Source organism: Pygoscelis adeliae, unplaced genomic scaffold (genome assembly GCF_000699105.1).
Source record: "Pygoscelis adeliae isolate BGI_AS28 unplaced genomic scaffold, ASM69910v1 Scaffold260, whole genome shotgun sequence".
NCBI lineage: Eukaryota > Metazoa > Chordata > Aves > Sphenisciformes > Spheniscidae > Pygoscelis > Pygoscelis adeliae.
The window spans coordinates 464,584-485,980 of NW_008824001.1; the positions used below are offsets into that span (position 1 = coordinate 464,584).

At 37.1% G+C, this 21,397-nt stretch overlaps 1 protein-coding gene across 1 annotated transcript in view; it reads left to right on the plus strand.

The window, feature by feature from the left end:
- SMCHD1 (structural maintenance of chromosomes flexible hinge domain containing 1) overlaps positions 1–21,397 on the plus strand; it is a 79,940-nt gene that overhangs the window by 29,670 nt on the left and 28,873 nt on the right. The window contains 11 exon segments of the mRNA XM_009324992.1: positions 5,631–5,775; positions 5,998–6,094; positions 9,316–9,388; positions 11,029–11,168; positions 12,192–12,326; positions 13,204–13,431; positions 14,152–14,304; positions 16,227–16,338; positions 17,513–17,631; positions 18,354–18,521; positions 19,779–19,904. Of these exon segments, the coding sequence (XP_009323267.1) occupies positions 5,631–5,775; positions 5,998–6,094; positions 9,316–9,388; positions 11,029–11,168; positions 12,192–12,326; positions 13,204–13,431; positions 14,152–14,304; positions 16,227–16,338; positions 17,513–17,631; positions 18,354–18,521; positions 19,779–19,904 (1,496 nt within the window).

Genomic DNA, 21,397 nt, shown 5'->3' on the forward strand with positions numbered 1-21,397 from the left:
AGATGTGCGTTGGGACATGGTTTAGTGGTGGACTAGGTTCCAGTGCTAGGTTTGCAGTCAGACTCGGTGATCTTAAAGGTCCTTTCCAACCTAAATGATTTTATGATTCTCTGAAGAAGTTTTATTTCTTTTTGCTGAAAAGCCCTCATTTCTGGGGAAAATAGGCATGTATTTATGAAAAAGGGTAAAGCTGTAGACTAGTTTGAAGTTGCTCTTTCTGTCCAGAGATACGAAACACAATTTGTTTTTAAATTATAAAGGAGTAATATGTTATCTGTAAATGAGATTTCATAGGATTTAAAAAAAAATCTGTCCTTTTGATTCTCTACATCGTAATTAATCTTAAAGAAAATCCGTAGTTATTTACTTGCTAAATTAATTTGCAAAAATACATGCTAACTACGGATATACATCCCCTGCTCCGTCTTATCACCAAGACTCATCCTTTTATGTAAGTGTGCTTGTATATAGTAATCAAAAAATTTGTGGCCTACATACATTAAAATATAGATCTTCTCTTGGTCTCTGGTTCTTAGTCTCCAGTTCAAAAGGAAAAGTTTTGTTCAGTTGTTTTGCCATGCTGTGACTTTGCCTTTTTCTGAAGTGGCAAAAACCAAGCTGAAATTCAACTGGGAATGACAGGGGAGGAAGAGAGTTACCAGCAGCCCTATGAGGGAGTGATGGACTTGGTTGACAAGCAGAGGACCTAGAGTGATGTGACAGAAAAATGGGACTGAATTGGGCTCACCTCCAGCATTTGCATGTATGCAAGGAAATGCCTACAAGGCACCATTATGGAGAAATCGCCAAAACCCTTTCTGGGAAATCAGCATGCTTTGGTGCCTCTCTGAACTGCATGTACACTAGTGCATGCAGCATGGGGAATAAACTGAGTTAGAGACAGCAGGGCTATGATGTTGCTAGAATCATGGAGTCGTGGTGGGATGGCTCACATAACTGGAACGTTGCAATGGATACAGGCTCTTTAGGAAAGACAGATCAAGAAGACAAGGAGGTGAAGTTGCCCTTTATGTAAGAGAACATCTGGAATGCACGGAGCTCTGCCTGGGGATGGATGATGAGCCAACTGAGATCTTATGAGTGTGAGGACTAAAGCACAAACCAGTATGGATGACACTGTAGTGGGTGTCTGCTATAGGCCACCTGGCCAAGAAGAACAAGTGGATGAGGCCTTTTACAGACAGCCAGAAGCAGCATCATGTTCGCAGACCTTGGTCTGCGTGGGGACTTCAACTGCTCTGATATCTGCTGGAGGAACAACACAGCAGGGCATAAGCAATCCAGGAGGTTCCTGGAATGCATCAGTGACAACTTCCTGACTCAAGTGATAGAGGAACCGACAAGGAGAGGTACTCTGCTGGACCTCATACTCACAAACAAGGAGGGGCTCGTTGGGGATGTGAAGGCTGAAGGCAGTCTTGGCTGCTGTGACCATGAGATAGTAGTGTTCAGGATCGTGAAGGGAAGAAGGAGGGCAAAAAGGAAGCTCACAACCCTGGACTTCAGAAGAGAAGTCCACAACTTCTGGACTCCTCAAAGATCTGCCTGGTGGAGTTCCATGGGATAAGGCCCTGGACAGAAAGGGGGCCCAAGAAAGCTGGTTAATATTCACAGATCACCTCCTCCAAGCTCAAGTCTAGTCCATCCCAATGAATGGGAGTCAGGCAAAAATGCCAGGAGGCCTGCGTTGATGAACAAGGAGCTCCTGGCAAAACTCAACACAAAAAAGAAGTATATAGAAGGTGGAAGTGGGGACAGGTAACCTGGGAGGAATACTATCCAAGCATGCAGGGATGGGGTTAGGAAAGCCAAAGTCCAATTGGAATTGAAACTGGAATCGCTGGCAAGGGATATCAAAGGCAACAAGATGGGCTTCTATAAATACATAGGTGACAAAAGGATGACTGGGGTAAACGTGGGCCCACTGTTGAATGAGGCAGGGAACACAGGACATGGAAAAGGCTGAGACACTAAGCACCTTCTTTGCCTCAGTATTTACTAGCAAGACGGACCTTCAGGAATCTCAGGCCCCAGAGACTGATGGAAGGTCTGGAGCAAGCAAGAGATACCCTTGGTGGAAGAGGATCAGGTCAGGGAATACCTAAGCAAACTGGTGATACAGCTGGCTGATGTCATTGTGAGGCCACTCTCAGTAACTGAATAATTATGGCAATTGGGAGAACTGCCTGGTGATTGGAGGAAAGCAAATGTCACTCCTGTCTTCAGAAAGGGCAAGAGGGAGGACCCACAGAACTACAGGACAGTAAGCTTCATCTCGATCCCTGGGAACGTGATGGAGCAACTAATCCTGGAAACCATTTCCAGGCACATGAAGGACAAGATGATCATCAGGAGTAGTTAGCATGGATTTACCTTCTATGATGAAATGACTAGCTTAGTAGATGAGGGGTGAGCAGCAGATGTCTACTTAGACTTCAGTAAGGCTTTCAGCACTGTCTCCCATAAGACCCTCATAGAGAAGCTGATGAAGTATGGGCTGGATGAGCAGACAATGAGGTGGATGACAACTGGCGGAACGGCTGGGCTCAGAGAGTGGTGATCAGTGGCATGAAGTCTAGTTGGAGGCCAGTAACTAGTGGTTACCCCAGGGGTCAATAGGGTCAATACTGGGTCTGATCCTGTTTAATGTCTTCCTTAATGGTCTGGATGATGGGGTAGAGTGTACCTTCAGCAAGTTTGCTGACGACACAGAACTGGGAGAAGTGGCTGATAACACCAGAGAGTTGTGCTGCCATCCAGAGGGACCTCAACAGGCTGGAGAAATGGACAACCTCATGAAGTTCAACAAGGGGAATTGCAAAGTCCTGCATCTGGGGAAGAACAACCCCATGCACCAGTACAGGCTGGCGCCTGACTGACTGTAAAGCAGCTTTGCAGAAAAGGACCTGGGGGTCCTGGTGGACAACAGGGTGAACATGAGCCAGCAGTGTGCCCTTGCTGAGAAGAAGAGCAACAGCGTCTTGGGCTGCATTAGAAGGAATGTTGCCAGCAGACTGAGGGAGGTGATCCTTCCCCTCTACTCAGCCTCACCTACTGGTGAGGCTACAACTGGAGTACTGTGTCCAGTTCTGGGCACATTACATTACAACACAGAGACATGGACATACTGGAGAGAGTCCAGCAAAGGGCCATGAGGGTGATGAAGGGACTGGAGCATTTCTCATATGAAGAAAGGCTGGGAGAGCTGGGGCTGCTCTGCCTGGAGAAGAGAAGATTCGTGGGGATCTTATCAATGTCTATAAATACCTGAAGGGAGGGTGCAAGGAGGACAGAGCCAGGCTCTTTTCAGTGGTGCCCAGTGCCAGGACCAGAGGCAATGGACACAAACTGAAATGCAGGAGGTTCCCTCTGAATTTCACTGTGAGGGTGACCGAGCACTGGCACAAGTTGCCCGAGCACTGGCAGAGGTTACCCAAGAGGTTGTGGAGTCTCCATTCTTGGGGATATTAAAAAGCTGTGTGGACATGGTCCTGGGCAACTGGCTCTAGGTGGCCCTGCTTGAGCCAGGGACATTGGATAAGATGACCTCCAGAGAACCCTTTCAACCTCAACCATTCTGTGAGCTTTATCTACAAGGGGGATGGGGAGGGGAGAAGACAAAAAATACTACTTCTTTGTATTTAATATTAAAATGGATATTTTCATCACAAGTTTGGGAGGTAGAGCTAACATCTGTTTCCAGAAGATCAAGAAAAAATAGATGCTTTTGGTAGCCACCTATTTTTTTTTCCACAAATCTAGAGGCCTTGAATGCAAACCCTTTAGGCAGAAAAGAGTTCTTTATAGCATATTCTTCCAAAAGCTTCTGCAAAATTATTATTGGCAGAATAGAAAGAGGTATTCTTGTATGATAATACAGAAAAAATGTTTGGCATTACTTGAAAAGAGTAATTATTTAAACATATGTCTGAAATCTTGAGACTTCAATGCCAGGTTACTTCTGTGAAGTTCCAAGAAAAGAAAAAAAAAAAAATCTCTTTCTCCGAACGAATACATAAATGAACATTGTCTGCTCCTTCTTTATCTCTTTATCAAAGCAAAAAGAGAATCTTAAAAGTTGCAAAGTTGCATTCTGTACTTTAAAAATTCTTTTTCAATAGTATTGTGACTTTCCCCAGCATGGCAGCCTTCAGTTAAAGGTTCCTTTGGCCATAACAATTGAAATGAACAACTCTTCTCAGAAAGGAGTATACACTCTAAAAATCTAATGAACTAATAGTTTGGTACTTTTAACACAAGGGGTACCAAAAGCAACTTTTGCTATCTGTTGCTGCTTTTTTATCTAGTCAGAAGATAATTTGACATTTTTAATATCTTCAGTCTTGAAAAGTGAATATTTCAAGTCTTTATTTTGGCAATGTTTTGTGTTGTCTCAAAGGCAGCCATAAATCCTCACACTCGTTATTCCAAAATACTAACATTTGTGTGACCTTTTACGTATATAGATTCTAAAAATCCAGAAAAGAACAATTAAAATCTAAACTGAAATCAACAGCTTTTTTGTCTGAGAAACAAATTATTTCTCTAACAGCAGGTTGTTGCTCAGTGTTTACAGTTCTTCTTGTTAAGCTAAAAAATCATCATAAATGCCGGTTAAAACTGAACTTCCTAAGTCAATCTCTAAGCTTTTGTTGTTTTAGTTCAGACACGTTCTTTTGTTAGCTGTTCACTTTGACAGTGCAGAAGTTATTTTACTGTTATTTTGACAAATAATTTTACAGTTTTATCATTCACTTGTAAACAAAATTGTAAACATTGTAAGGTTGAGGTGGTCTTGTTGTTATTGTAACCGATAAATAATTTGGGTCAATACAAGGTAACATTTTCCCTCCCCCCATGATTTTCACATCTCTTGTGCAAAAGAAGATCCCTGATAGTGACACCTGTAGGTAGTGAAAAGTAGTTGTTAATTTGAGTCCAGAATAATTTGATAGGGTATTTATCTACCATTTAGCTCAGCACTTTATCTACCATTTAGCTCAGCACTGTATTGCTTCTTTTTTCAAAGGTCACTTGGCCAAGACAGTTTGATTCCACAAAACGTTACTCTGATTTACAAGCTCCTATTTGTACTGCTCTGGTCTCATTTTTTTAGTGCCTAATTGGAGGCAGTCTGATGGGGCCAGATTTCATAGGAAGGATGCACTCGCGCTTCTTTTTCAAATACTCATCACTACTCATCTTTATCTCTCAAATTTGAGATAGTTGTAGAACAAAAATGTTTTGTTGCATGAATGATTTTATTTTAACAGAATTAAAGCAATTAAATGTTTAAGAAATCTGTCTACAAGGAACTTGTCCGCTTTCAGGTGCTATATTGATGTTCTAAGTACTTTGGAAGTTTTGGCTGTCTGTTATGTTTCTTATACCGTAGTCTACTGCTATTATATTTTAACTATTGTTTTTATGTCAGTGTAAGTTAAAAAAAGAGGATCAATCAGTAAACCATGATTTTGGTTACAACAGTATTCTGAACAGCCTATTTACTTTGAGGCTGAAAACCACTTGACTTAATTGCAGCCTTAATTAAGAAAAAGCCAATGAACACACGTAATTCCTTCTAAAACTGTATCGTTCTTTTCTCTTAGAGGGCAAACCAGAGAAATTTTCAGTGGGTCTTTTGGAACTTCCTTTTCGAGTTGGAGTACCTTTTAATATTCCTTTGGAATTGCAGGATGAATTTGGTCATGCAACACAGTTGACAACTGACATTAAACCAATTCTTGAAGCTAGGTAATTCAACCATCTTTTTTTTTTTTTTTGGTCCTTTTTTCATGTGACATTAATATAGTAATTCTTTGGGGTTTGTCTGAGTGATATACTGGATACTTGTCACATACATTAACAGGCAATTTTGTTTTTATTTCCATAAGAATATCTGAAAGTATCTTGTATATGAAAACACTATGTTTATTTTTAAATTTATTCTGTTTTGTTTTCTCTGTATTTTTCTAGTGGATTGACATTGCAGTATGAAGAAATAACTGCAGGAACAAAGTGCATCATTAAGGGTGTCACTGCTAAAGGCTGTATAAATAGTTGCCAGGGCAAGGTAGGCTAATGAATTTAAACTTGAAGTAACATATTCTTAAAAAAAACAAAAACAAAAAAAACCCACAAAAAAAACCCAAAAACCAGAGAGCAAATAATTTTTGTGTAAAATGGATTGTCACATAGTGTTATCTTAAGTTTGGTCTACACTAATGACTACAGGTATTTCTTGGGATATTTTCAAATGAACTCTTACAGCTCTACCTGGAGTGATTTGTCTTTCCCACAGCTGAACTCTGTTAGCTGATGGGACTGGAGCTAGAGGGGCTGAGCAGCACATGGGTGTGTAATAGAGTGTACCCAGCATGCTAAATTAGCTGTCTTAGTTTAAACTGGTGCTGAAATTGGTTTAAGCCAAATCATACTGGTGACTTTTGCACTCAAATAGCATAGGGAGCACTGAAATCTTTCATTCTTGTAGTTGAGATGATGAGTAGTAATAGCTAATATGAGTGGTAACTACTCGAGCTTCTCTAGGCGTTTCCAAAATGCTGTTCTCACTTCCGTAGCAAATATATGTCATCCAAATCCAACCTGTTACTGATGGATTCTCAGCAGCTAGTCAAGCTGCTAATTTACTGTAAAAACAAAAAAACATGTTACTTGCTAAAAAGATTTCTTTCATAAAACAGATCTTAATGTTTCTGATAAATATAGATTTGAAGATTTTTTTAAAATAATTTAAAAATCATGTATATAGCATATTTACATGGTATTCTAACCAGGTCCTAATCCTTTCATTTAGTCTTGCAATCTAGCATAGTGAGGAAGGAACTGAGGTTGCTGGTGGAAAGGTGTGTAAAGAGAAGAGGGAGCATATACCTGCTTATTGAAAAATGGAGGGTGTTGAATGCAATAAATTTTGTAGGTAAAGCTCAGAATTTAAGGTAAAGGGAAAGAATAATGACATAAGATAGAGGTGGATTATGGGAAATAAAGTGTGTAGGGGCAAAAGTGCCAGGCTGTGGCAAGACATGAATTTGATGAGGGGCAAGACCAAGAGTCATTTAAGAAACTTGCAGTACAGAAATAATACCATACCATAATAATGGAAAAGAAGGGGTGTTATTTTCTCACATTGCTTAATTGCATAAAATGTTGGCGGCAGTACAGGAACTGGCACTGAAAGTAACAGTTCTAATTTATACGAAAAAAGGACTGTTTAAGATGGTAATGAAAAATAATGGCAAAAAACAGGATGGTGGGACAACAGACTAAAAACAACAGATAATTTTAAAACATAAATACAGTGTAATTTTCAGTGCTTAATTTAAAATAAGAAGCAGAGAAGAACATAGGAGAAATTTTTGGCACCTTAAAAGTTGATTTTGAAATGGTAGCAGAACAGCTAAAATGCCTGAGAGAAACAACTAGCAATAGGATTCTGGAAAGAATTTAGAAGGAGAAAGTGAATGAGAGAAGAAAAAGGAAGACATGGAGAGCATGGAAAAAATTAAAGTTAATGTTTTTCGGAGAAAGGAGTAAGGAAAAAAATGTCGAAGGAATAATCATGCCAAATGGAGAATAGAAACTTCATTGAGATAGGATATCACAGCTGTCAATGAAGGAAGCACTGATAGAGAAGGAAGAGAAAGCAGACTTCATTTATTTCTGTAGTCATTGATTTAATTCCTCCCAAACCAGTCAAGACAGAGAGGAGTGTGTTTTGATTGTGGGTGGAATCAAAGAGAAAATTTTAAGGCAAGTGTGTAAGCAATATCAAGACGACTGCTCCCTGATAGGATTTCGAATTCAGTCAGGAGAAGGATGAAGAAGGGAGTTTAAAAAAGGAAAATAATATTTCTTTATTATTCTTTTCATTTTAAAGTATTGCAGTATACATAGAAGCAGACTTGAAAGCAAAAGGAAAGTAGATAAAGGGATCATGAAGGATAAGGGAAAAGAACTTCCCTAGAGGACACAGATGTTGAAAGATTAAAAGGAATGAAGTTAAAGATGTAAACTGATTAATTAGAGGCAGAAAATAGTGCAGTATTAAGAAGAGAGTATTAAGTAAAAAGTTAGTATTGTGGAAAAGGGGTTGAAACTAAAAGGGGAGCATAGGAGGAGTGTCTAGTGCATGAATACAAAGCTTGATTGAATGAACTACTGAAGAATTCAACTTACTAACATTAAACGGCAGCTACCAGCTATACTGGTTTCCTGTGGTTTTGCTTCCTACCTTATTTTTCGCTCTTTGCCCTTTTTCTTCCTCACCCTCCCCACTCCGCCAACATGTAACTTTAGTATATTTTGCCTTCCCCTTTTCTCGTGATTCACCATTTGGTTTAATGGGGCTCCGGCTGATATGTGTGGCTTGGCTTGCAGGCAGACCAGTGTGGTTGGCTGGCTGGTCAGAGCGGGAGAGTTTTCATGCACCTGTGTGGCCAGCCATCAGCTGGGGAGCTCATGTGTTTGATGTGGCTGCACCTGCCCAGGCCTTACTGCACTTTCTCCTTCCTTCTCTTACCCAGCAAACCAAAAGAATTGCCTGATAGTTTTCATCCAATCTACAAGGTGTTAATGTTGGACATACCCTGTCAGGCATGGGAAGGGTATAAGCCAGGATTATGAAACTAAACCTTTCCAGAGGCAGCGTTTCTGAATGTGTAAAAATGACAATTCATGAATTGCAGCTAAATAATCTCAAATACCAAATATATAAAATAGGAAATTCACCTATCTGCAGTGCAACTAGTTTTTTAAAGCTGGAGCTTTTAAGATTATTGATTAGACTGCTTCGTTCTCTGATTTTAATGTGAAAATCGGTTTTAGTGATGCAGTTCTACAGCACTTGTTTTTCTTATGGCCTTATTCAAAGACGAGATGGATAGTAATTGTGGTGCCTTGCTTCAGGCAATTAGCTAAGGAATAATGAACACAGAACTTGCAGATCCTTTCTTTAAAACTACTTTTTTTGAACTGATTTTTTTTCCTCACTAAAACAGCCTCTAAGCAGGAAACCACAAGTTATGATATCTGCTTTTAATCGTTTCAGAACCATGTAGTTTAACGTGCAAATCCTGGATTGAACATCTCTGGGAATAATAACATGAAAAAGACAGATTTTAGTACAGGAAAAAAATCTTGATATATGTAGCAGTGCAAGAAAATTTGGATAGACTTCTGAAATTTACATATGTATGAATTGACGTGACTATGTGAGATAATTTATGATCTGGTTTTGTTTAAGGTTAATAGTTAAAATATTCTTTTCATTAGAACTTTAATCTGAAGGTTACTCTTCCTGGTTTGAAAGAAGACACACAAATCTTTAAAATAAGATTGCAGCCTGGTAAGTATCCTTAAAATATTTAGTGAATTTCTGTTGAATGTTATTCCGACACTATTAATGAAATGCTTCTTCTCCCAAGAAGGTAAAATATTTAGTGAGGCATAAAAAAGGATATTCTAGCTCATCTAAGTGATGACTGAAACTAAATAAAGCTAAGGGCATGTCATTCTTGGCAGGAATAACATCAAACTCACAGCCCAATCTTGCTTATTATTCTAGCAGCTGGAATTTTTCTGCTTACTTGAGACTGATTTTTTCACTTCTTTTTTTAATTATTTTAAATCTTTTTCTAACCTAGCACCATTGAATGAATGAATTTATCTTCTCAATTTTCTTCAGCATTAAGCCCGTTAAGCTGTACTAATCTGCATTGACCAGTTCTCTCTGTAGAAAACATCTTGTGAATGAGAAAGTGCTCATTCAGTTTCTTACCCCAGCAAAGAGGGGATGCTTTGGCAGTTGAGATTGTATAGGTCCACTGCCCTTACCAGAATTTTATGTTTTGTGGTGGATGTCTTGATACTGAGGATTCCCTTATAGGATACCTGTTATCACTTGTTACCTGGATTTTTCTGGATTTGGGAGATAAGGTGTAGTTTGAAGGATGATTTTTGGCCTCCCAGATTACCAAACTTTAGGCTTTCCCATCTCATTTTGCAGAGAAATTGTGTACTTCAAGCTTTGTTAGACCAACCATGCACAGTTTATTCCATTATTCTTTACCTTTGGGGGAGTTCAGCCTTCATGTAGAAAATGGAGTGGAACAATCTGACTTGAGAGAGATTGTATTGTGTGTTGCTTAGTTATTTACCTTGGACTGAAGGCAACTTTATCCTTCATTAGAGTATTTTGCTTTTGGCAATGTAGAAATGCTTCACTATCTCTTCCTTCTTACTGGACTTATCCTTGGCTTTTAAAGCTATTTTTTGAGGAAGGAGTGAATAAAAGCTACTTCAGTCTTTCCTGTTCTTTAGTCAGTGAGTTTGAAATGGAAGTTTTAATGAATGATGCATAAAGGATGTTTCTGAAAAATGGCCTTCTTTGTTCCTTCAGAACTTGTCTTTTAATAGTAACCTATTAGTTCCTTCTCTTTTTTTAAAACTGATAAAATAATTGTATGTTCCAGCAGGTAGACTAACTTGAGTAGCTTCACTTTACTATCCAAGTAATGCCAACAAAATTCTCTTTTGCTTTTCTTTGCATGCAAATTGTAGCTGTGGTGTCTTTGGTAATTAAACTGCTGCATAGCATGATTGATCAGATATCTCAACATGACTATCTTTGGTTTTAACATGTCAGGAGAAAGCTCCAAGTTTCTTTGTGATGAATGTGAACCGGTATAGTATATAAATAGCACTGTATCATGTGTTCACACCTTGTATATGCTGAAGTTCATCACGTTTGTCTAACTATTCCTTACTGAATTCATTCAAAAGATTGGCAGGTGGTATGTGTTGAAGGGATGGGAAGTGTCTAGAACTTATCGGGATAAACCAATACACATGGTCTAAACGGTTCATTACCACAAATATCTTTGTAGCTTGGCTTTAAAAACTTTTTGAGATAGCAAAAACTGAAATCCAGTGTCTCACAAGTTATCTAAAATATAAGTACTATTCTGCAATTGCGCATTTTTACAGGCCCTCCTCGTCAATTGAAAGTAAAACCAGATTCTGAAATTCTAAAGATTGAAAATGGTACAGCTTTCCCCTTTCAGGTTGAAGTACTGGATGAATCGGGAAATATAACAGCACAGCCAAAGCTGATAGTTCATTGTAAGGTAAACTGCATTTTATTATATGTCATAAGGATTTTGATACTTGCTTTTTAAAGGGCTGGGAAAAGAGCCTATTTTGGCATCGAGATAGAATTTATTATCTTTAATAATGCTTTTGAAGTTCTGTAGCTTGGTAGCCATAACTGTAACTCTCTTGCCTTATCTATTATGAGTCATTCAGTAACTTTCAGAATCAGAGGAACCTGGCCTTAGAAATGGAAGAGGAAATTATGTGAGGATATATAGCTACAAATTCAAGGTATTTTAGGTCATATTTGCCATATACAGTGCTAAAATTTGTTCAGGGAAAAAACTTCATACAGCTTACTTTTGGTTTTTGTTTTTTTTTCCTTAAAGATGAAAATGCAAGTCTAGTGCCTAAAAATGATATTAGATAAGACTATTATCATAAGCACTCATCCAAGTTCAGAAGGGAATGCAGGTGTTACTGTGGGTTTTAGGAGTAAAAAACTTTTGCCCTTTTGGACCTAGGGTTTTTTTAACTCAAGAGTGACTTTTCCAATTCTAGTGAAATCAATCCTCCAGCAAGAACAGGTAATCAAATAAAAATGTTTTTCCCACTGCAAAATAGTCTGTATTCCATTTACCCTTTATAGGTGTACATTCTCTTCCTGTAGACTCGGTCTGCAGTAGTATGATGACACATTGAACTTGATATTTAAATTCTGTTTAATGTGTGATTTTTAGAAAATGAATGAAAAGGAGGTTTATTTAATAACTTGATTGAATTTATTGCCATAATGGCAAAAGAGACTAGTGTTAATACAGAACAGTTGAATAGATAGTAAATTTTACTTCTATAACTACTTCCTTTCTCCCACACATCTCTTATCACCTGCAAAAAAATACAGGTGTTGATCTTGCAGACCTCTGGAAAACTGAAATCTATCAAATTTAGCTGTAAATAATCCTATATATATTTGGACTTGTACAAATAATCATTTCTGGAATAATCCTAGTAGTTCTGTAAAAGAAAATTGAAACTTAATTTTACATTTTAAATAGTTTTTAGGTGCTTCAAACCTTCCTGTGTATTCTGTGGACTGCAGTAATGCAGGAACAAACATTTTAACTGGTCCAGTCATACATGTACAGAATATCAAGAAAGACCAGATGCTGAAAGCAAGGATTGAAATACTTGTAAGTATTGATTGGGATGTTTGGATGAACAAAAGATTGAAAACAGTTTATTGTACTGTCTTGCTAGTGTACTGAAGTCTTTTATGAATCAACTTAATCCCTAGAAGTTACTGTTTTAGTTACCATAAGCCTGATAATCAGGTGGCTGCCCTGCTTCCCTCTCTGGGAAATCATAAAAAGGCAAATAATTTTTTTCCATTTTTTCTTCACCTCTTACTCTTTATTTCTGAAATCCCTGAAGTGTTTCAGAAATATGCATTATTTCTGAGGTTTTTCTTCCCCTTTTTAGTCCTTGGATCCTTCTGACAAATTGCCCTCATTGCATAAACATTTAGAGCCAGAACAGGGATGGCAACATTTTCCCTAAAACTTCAGTGAAGAAGATGTTTTTTCAAAGGTCAAAAATCAATAGCTTTTTGTAGCATTTCAGTCTTAAAGCTCTTGAAGTTTGAATTTTTTAAATGCTGTTGAACATCCCAGTTCTCTGAACATCTCCAGTCATACTGCTGGAGAAAATAAGACCTGTGGTGTTTTACCCTGAAAATGTGTACACAAATACTAATATGGCAAGATGACCTCTATGAAAGGATACTTCTGATTACTCTTAAGAAGTATTTTGTAAATCATATAGCATAGTACTTTTGGAATAGAAAACGTTTTCTAAATAGCTAGCATCATTTCTAGCATCTGTTAAAAGTTGTAAGTATTCTGGCATATCCTTTTGATTTACTTCTGACAAGTCAAACTGATTTCATGTTTGGACACCTGGTCACACCAGGTAATCCAGAGTAGTGCCATAGGCTATTATGGAGTGATATTTATGCATATATGTATATTTAATATCTTAATTGTGTATCCTTTTTTCCCCCATGTATAGAGTTGTAAAGATGTGCCACCAGTGGAAAAGATTATTAAACTTCTTCCTAGCAGTCATGTTGCAAGACTACAGGTCTTAAGTATGGACGGACAAAAAGCTATTCAAATTAAACATCAGGATGAAATTAATTGGGTTGCTGGCGATGTCATGCAGAACCTTATATTTCAGATGTATGATGAAGGAGAAAGGGAGATACACATAACTCCAACTGTGGCAGAGAAAATCAAGGCAAGTACTTTTGAATAAACAGCAGCATAATATGGGGGAGAGACACAATGCTGATTCTCTAAAATCCATAGACATCAGACTACAAAATAAGATTCCTCAAGACTGTATTATTAAACATGGGAACTTCACTCTCTGCTTAATAAATTTTTAAAAATAATTTTATTAAAATTGTGTCCTTAATGAGATGCAGACATTTAATGAAATGTTAAATAATGCTTCAGGGTAGTATTATGAAAAGCAGGTTAGTAATTTCCAGTGCTTCTTCTAAACACAATAAAATAATTCCGGCATAGTTATGATTCTTCAGATCTGGGGTTTTCCCAACATTTAGGAACCTTGAATAGGCATGTTCCTTCATGAAGATTTGCTTACCTCTCTTATCTCTCTGTCTGCGTACATATGTGGAACCTAATACAAAGGTAGAGCTTCACCAAGTATGTGACACTTTTTTTGGTGAGGTTTTTCAGAATCAGATCTTTCCTAACTCAAGATAAGTGAGGGAAACTTAATGTATGTTTTGTTTTGTTTGGGGATTTTTTAGAGTAATTTTCTGTATTTGGGAAGATGGCATTGGTTACTGTTGGGAAATGCACAGGCTTTCCATTGAAAGCTTCTATTGCCTGTATGTTACTTCAGCATATTTAGAATGACCACAGATGTATTATGTAGCTAGTCATTAATAATTTAGCTTTTGATTAATTTAAGAAATTTTAATTTTAGGTTAACTGGACACCTAGAATTAACAGAGAACAGTTGATTCAGGGATTATTACCTGATGTAAAAGTACCAACATCAGTAAAAGATGTACGTTACTGTCTAATTACTTATCTTGATGACCATGTGTCTTTGGAGAGTGCGTTCACAGTCAGGTTTGTTTATTTGAAATACTTTTTTATGAATTATGTTGTTGGCAAAGGATTGTAGATCTGTACTTTGGGGTAAAAAAAATCTTTCTACAGAAACTGAAATAATGAAAGCAGTTGGCAAATTAACAGGGCAATGGGGGGGGGGGTTAATGCAAGTTGTTTACAGTTGAGAACATTACTTATATGAAACACTCCATCACAATCTGTTTGTATCCAGCCCTGTAATCACTTTTGTAAGTATACATACACTGAAGAAGTTTATTGCTATCTTTGAAAACTTTCAGTAAATGTTAGCTTATAGAATAACTAGTTTTACTGAAGAATCAGGTCACTGGTTACCAAAGAGAAATATCACTATGAAGTTAATTGTTATCCTTACCGAGGTTATTATTTTGAAGCTAAAGATAGTATTCACCTAGCCAAATGCTGGATGCCTGCATCTGGTATCTCAGCCGAAAGTGACAGGCTGTAAATTGGACTTCAAAATTGCCTCTTTATCACTCTTAGTGAGTCTAGGCAGTTAGCTCTACTTACTGTATCTTTATAAAGTTTGTTAAGATTAATCTGATTCTAAATGACTTTAGTGTATTTCATGTGTTCTTAATAGGTTAAAATTAAGTACCTAGTTCACAGGGGTGAACTAGTGATGCCAGGGGTAAATTTGCCGCAATTAGACATTTCACAGATCTGCAGTAGGGCAAAAAAAATTACATGACCAAGCACTAAGATTCTTTAAAATATTTGAAGCATAATGCTTGTAAAAAGCTGTCCATGATGCAGCACTGTTAGAGACAGAAAAATTTTCAGTTAAGTAGTATTTCCTGTTTTAAGAAGAGCAGAAAAGCAGACTGAATTGATAGTTCTCTTCTTGAAAGGAAGTAGAACAGTGGATTGATTTATTGAATATTTTTAATACGTTTTTGCTTGTCATTGAAAATCAGTCTTAGATCAGGGAACTTCTACTTAGGGGTTATTCTATTGTAGTTGTCATAAAAATTAACTGGAGGTCATTCTAATGGGATTTTTAAAGATCTCAATATAATTTTTTGCTTAGAACACACAAAAGGAGTAAAAAACATTGTGTTGGATAACTCTTAAATCTTAAAAAACTTAGAGATGTCAGATAACTCTTAAATATTTATGTAGCCAGCACATAACATATGTTAACCTTCGTCTAGTAAAGGAAGGAAAGGCTGAGATTGTTTAAAAGCACTGTAGAAAGTATTTTTAAGAGACTAGTGTTAGGCATAGTTTATGCTGATGACTTCTGCTTTATCATAGCAAAAGAGGAAATGGAAATCTGTTTTTTTTTCTTTTTTTATGGTTGTTCATCTTCTCCATAATTTCTGTAATGTGCTCTGGTTTTGTTTTGTTTTTAAGGAAAAACTGTATCACTAAAAATTTTAAGCTATGTTAGTTGTAATCAGGTCCTTATAAGTCAGCAAATATTTTTGTAGCAAGGAAGACTGCGATACCTTTGTATGGACGTATCAGGATTAATGTTGATATTGTAATTGGTTTTACAGTAATAGATGTATTTTAATATGTAGACAATTGTATGTTACTTTGGCTTACAGATGTTGGGGATGGTTTTTTCAAGATTTAAAATACTTCAAACTTGAATTCTGCTTTATCTGGCTAATGATCTGATCTATGGTAAAATTCTGGTAGGCAAGTTATTATAGATAAGGTAAAATCCCATAACGTTGCTGTGGTTTGTTATGTAAGTAGTGTCTGATAAGCTCCCCCAATAAGATTGAGGTGAAAGCTACTATGTAACTTGTTAGCATATGAGGCTTGATCCTCTAAATACATGCAAGGATAAAAAATAAAAAAAAAACCTAGTCGCAAATGAGTGATAATTGCTGTACACTTTATCATGCCTGCTATTATGTTATAAGTGGTTACCTTCATGAGAATGATTATAAGTCAATTTTCATATGCTGACTTAAACCACTTCCTGATGAACCCAAACACATTAAATGTAAATTAAAAGGACCAAACACACTGCAGATGGGTGAAGAACTGCAAGGTGAAATTGGTGAGTATTTACATATTCTTCAATTTCTTGTAAGATACATTTCTTTTCCTTTGCAGTTTATTAGCCTGTTATGTATACAGATGTCGTCAAGAGTGAATTATCTTCAACTATTTTAATATAAAAAACAGGTTTACATTCTTATTCATGGAAGGATGATCAGACTTCTCTAATTGCCATTTTACAATTCTGGAGTTACTCTCTGATAAAATTTGTCTCTTAGTTTGTACATTGGGACATTCATCACACAGAGTTCAAATTGTTTGTAAATTTTTGTTTAGTTTGTGTATTCTGAAATCTTACAGGCCATAACAGCATTCAGACCATTTCAAAGGCATGAACTTCAAAGGGAAACATTTTAAGGTTAACTTTAACCTAAGAGGAAGGCATGTTAGGGATCACTCTTCTCATTCTCCTTCGGTTTCTGTATGCGGTTGCTACATGGCATAGTAAGAAATTAAAAATTCTTACAGTATTTTGGGGCATTAAAAGCTTGTGTGTGAGCGAAGAAAAGCACATAGGACAAATTAATAGGTTGAAAAACAGCTTTCAATTTTAGGATTTTTTTTTTCTTTTAACTTTGTAACTAGAAATAATCTTTTTATTCAAAAAAAGTGGGAAGCATAAATATGTGATATGACTACATAGATACATTTTGGTTTTTTTATACCCCTTTGATACTCACAAGATGGGGGGGTCTTATCAATGTGTACAAAAACATGAAGGGGAGGGTGCAAGGAAGACAGAGCCAGGCTCTTTTCAGTGGTGCCCAGTGACAGGACCAGAGGCAATGGGCACAAACTGAAAAGCAGGAGGTTCCCTCAGAACATCAGGAAACACTTTTTTTTATTGTGAGGGTGACCGAGGACTGGCGCAGCTTGCCCAGGGAGGTTGTGGAGTCTCCAACCTTCGAGATATTTGAAAGCCGTCTGGACACGGTCCTGGGCAACCAGCTTTAGGTGGCCCTGCTTGAGCAGCAGGGTTGGACCAGATAAACTTCAGAGAACCCTTCCAACCTCAGCCATTCTGTGATTCAGTGATACTCATGTAAATTTTCTCTATATTGTGTGTATGTTGTATACATTTATATTCTGTATATTGTATAATGTTTTATTAAAGCAGCTGCTGAGGTAATCATCTTAATAATCATTTTAATCATCATCATCTTTTTTAACAGATGTAATGATTACAGATCAGTATGGAAATCAGGTTCAGACAGTGACATCTGCGTGTGTAAATTCCCTAGGAGTTTCTGGGCCGGGACTTGATAAATCAAATTTGAAAATAATTTGGCAGGTATTTACAAGATCTCATATAGTTTATTTCTCTGTGGCCTTTCTGTGGTAATTGTCTTAATTCTGTCACACAGAATTGAACCGAAACTGTGGAAAGGTAGTCAAATTAAACACTAGTTGGTAAGCTGTGAGAAGATAGATACTTAAAGCATTAAAATCGTATGATCCTGTTCTAAGGAAGACAGCAGCATCTGTTAAAAACCTTATCACTGCTGCAGCTATACAATATGGGGGCCAGTTCACTTCATGCTTGAGTCAGGTGTGCTTTGTTTCTAGTCCATTGTTCTATATCTTTTCTTCTAACTTGTTTTTAGTGTTTTCTTCTGTGTTTGTTTACGGTGATACAGTTGATTTTATGATCTTTTGAAGAACCTTGTGGAATGGACTACTGATACTGTCTGCCATAGTTTAATTTAAAATGCATTCTGTACCTTTTAAAATATGTTGGATGTAACGAAGTTGTACATAACTCTTATATGTTAAAAAACAGGTTCCTGATAAATGCTTGAGTTTAAAATTGATCACTTCTTACACAAGAAGTCCATTTAAATTTAACAAAAGGAATAGAACTTGTAGTTTAATTTTTAGTCCACTGTCTCACAGTAAAAACAGCAAATAGTGTCTAGCAGGCATAAATGTTAAAATAGCATATTGAAAAAAGCGAATAAATTATAATTCCCTTTATTTGTTCTTGTTAAAAATCTTCTTTTTATTTCTCAATAGGAAAGTACTCTAACAATGAGAGTAAAAGGTATTCGGTTTAAACCTTGTTTACTTGGAAGCAAAGAATTGTGCTTCGCTTGGCGTGAATTTTCTGACTTTCTCAGAGTAAATTTAACTGCAGGATCCCCTGCTAAATTGCAGTTTGTGGATTGGCCAGAGTTAGAAAAGGTAAGTTGAACGGTTTTTGTTTGGGGGAAAAAAAAAATGGGGTCACTAGTCAGCAGGTCTTTTATTTCCAGAGCTTTTTTTGGAACACAGGATGCAAAGCTGAAAACCCCGATTTCTTAGTATTGATACTTCTAAAAATTATCAGAATATGACAGCTCTAGAGACATTTTTTTTATTCTGTACAGGATAACATAACACAAGCAAAATTACCTAAGTATTTTGCAATCTGTCTAATTATACAGACATGTTTTAAATGGGACTGTAGATGTGAAGCATTTTTCATACAATAGCTAACTAAATTATTTTTTTAAAAGTAAACTTATTTTGGAGTAATCTAACTCATATGTCTGTGTTAACAACACTGTATTCCTTAATATCTCTTAAACTGTTTATTCTGTCCCATTTGCCCTTCTACAGATGTATTTTTCTTTGGTGCAGCAATTTTACTGTGGGCTGGATCCTAACACCCATCTTCCACTGCTGTTTGCTGAAGATACTGTCCTTAATGGTAGTAATAGTTGGCAGCTCATCTTTCCTTTATCTGTTATTAGGGTTTTTTTGATGTTTAGGATGTAGGAAGGCAGTCCCAAGTTTACTGAAGTTTACAAGTGTTTACAGTCAGAAAGTGGGGAAGGGACTACAGTACAGGATGAAGATTTTTGGTACCATCCATTTATTTGCTGGGTGTTTTTTTTTTATTTTTCAATATTTACTTTGGCTATTCAAGTGATAGTGCTGAAGTTGCAGCAGAAAGCAAAATAGGAGAGTGGAAGCAGGTAAAAGAAAACTGGATCTCTGAGTAGAGGACAGGAATAAAGATTGGCGTGTTGGGAAAATGGAGAAGGAAGTTACTGAAGGAAAAAAGTGAAACAAAAGTTCAGGGAGTATCGTAACTATTCTTACTCTCTAGAAGGTTGTCAAGGTCTATCAGAAGATAAAAGTTTTAGGCCATTTGCTCTTTCTACAACACGGAAACTGATAAGCCTCTTCAGAAGCATGTCCTTCCTTTTAGTCACATCAACACAAGTAACACATGCAATTCAATTCAAGTAGTGCATTTTATAATGACAAGAGAATGTAAATGGGAAAACTCTAGAAGTACCTTCCTGGAGTTTTACAATTCTGTCATGGTCTAGCTGTTACAGGAGACAAATAGCATGGAAAAGGCAGACACTATTGCTCTGGGGGTTCCTGACCTGCTGTGAATGTCTGATATCCCTAGAACAGAATAGTATAATGCATTTGTATCTCTTCCAGCCTGTTGCAGTGATTAATGGTAGAGAATTGCAGAAGCCCCTTATTGTTCAGCTGTGTGATCAGTGGGGAAATCCATCTCCTGAACCTAATGTCAAAATCAGCCTTACAAAGGATAACAACTTGAAGGTAAGCGTAGGCCTTATTATGTGAACTTTGTTTAACAGAAATTTCTGTTGTCATGTCTGCGTTATCTTCTTCATTTTCAAGACATTTTCAGAAAAGTGAATAAAATATTGTAACAGCACAAAAGAATAATTGATCTCATATAATAGTAGTGTCAACAAGTAATGTAAACAGTTCCCAGGACAGGTTGCTCAGCTCCCTTTCATTGTAACAATCACAGATATTACAAAATTCCTATAGAACATTGTCCAAGTGTAATTAGTATACATTCTGGATCTTCTACTGAACCCTTTTCCAAATTCTGCATGCACACCACACCACCCTATTCCCCACTTTATCTGAGGTAATTTACTGAATAATAATAATGATGATATGGTCCAAACTGGCAACCAAATCATTTTTATCTGGTGGTTCTTTGATTGTGGCTCCTGAATGTATGACTTATGGTCTGTATGTAAAGCTAGTCAGCAGGGTTTGCTCCCTACTTGATTATCCCTGTGAAAAGCATTGGCGGTATAAACCAAATTAAAACAATGAGGATGCAAATCTAACCCAAATTTTAAATGGTTACTGTCATTTCCATGAATGAGGTATGAGTGTCAGATGGTCTGCACGTTGGTCTGTACGAAGAAAGGAGTTTGACAGAATACTCCATTAAAATTTTGGTTCTTGTTATCGGGGTTTTTTTGGGGGGGGGGGGGGGGAAGGTCAAACTGTCAAACGTTCCTAACTGTCGGTGCAGAGACTTTTATATTGAATGTGTACGTTATAAATACAGGATATATTTATCCACCTCTGGACATGACATTTTTTTCATGCAGGGTTGGTCTTATTCCCTTTTAGTTCCTGCTTGCCATGCATTTGTGTCCCTCAGTTCTCTCAGAACACACAGCAGCCAAGAACGTTTTTTTTTCTCACCCCTCGAACCGTGCCACGGCCTCACCTTTCCCCCAATGTAACTATGTTACTATTACTTACTTTTATTGGATTTTTTTTAAAAGGAAATTTCTTTGTCTTGAACATTTCTCTTCTGACTTTTGAATCTCTTGCCATAGAAGCCTGCCTCATAGTTTGGGATTTTTTGTTTGCCCCAACTACTGCCTTTATGATGGCAGCTGCAGCTCCTTGGGGCTTCAAGTTATGCTATTCTTGAGAGAACATAGCACCTTGACAGTAACACTGTGTGGTTGTGCTGCCTGATCAAAGAGATGTTGTGGTGGCATGCTGTGTCTTTTCAGATATTATGCCTTCCTCCAGGGAGAACCAGCAGCATGTCTTAGAAAGTCTGCATGCTCTTTATCCAAGTGGGTTGTGTCCAGGAGAAAGTGTTCTGAAAGCCAAGGTGGATCATCATTATAATGTGTTTATTACAGTGCGCTCTCCCAGAGCTTAACACCAGTAGCATTTCTAAGAGTTACTTTCATACATTAGCAGAGCAACCAACTGCTATTTGCTGAACAGACATTGAATCAGTATTCATGAGTATCTTGGAGAAC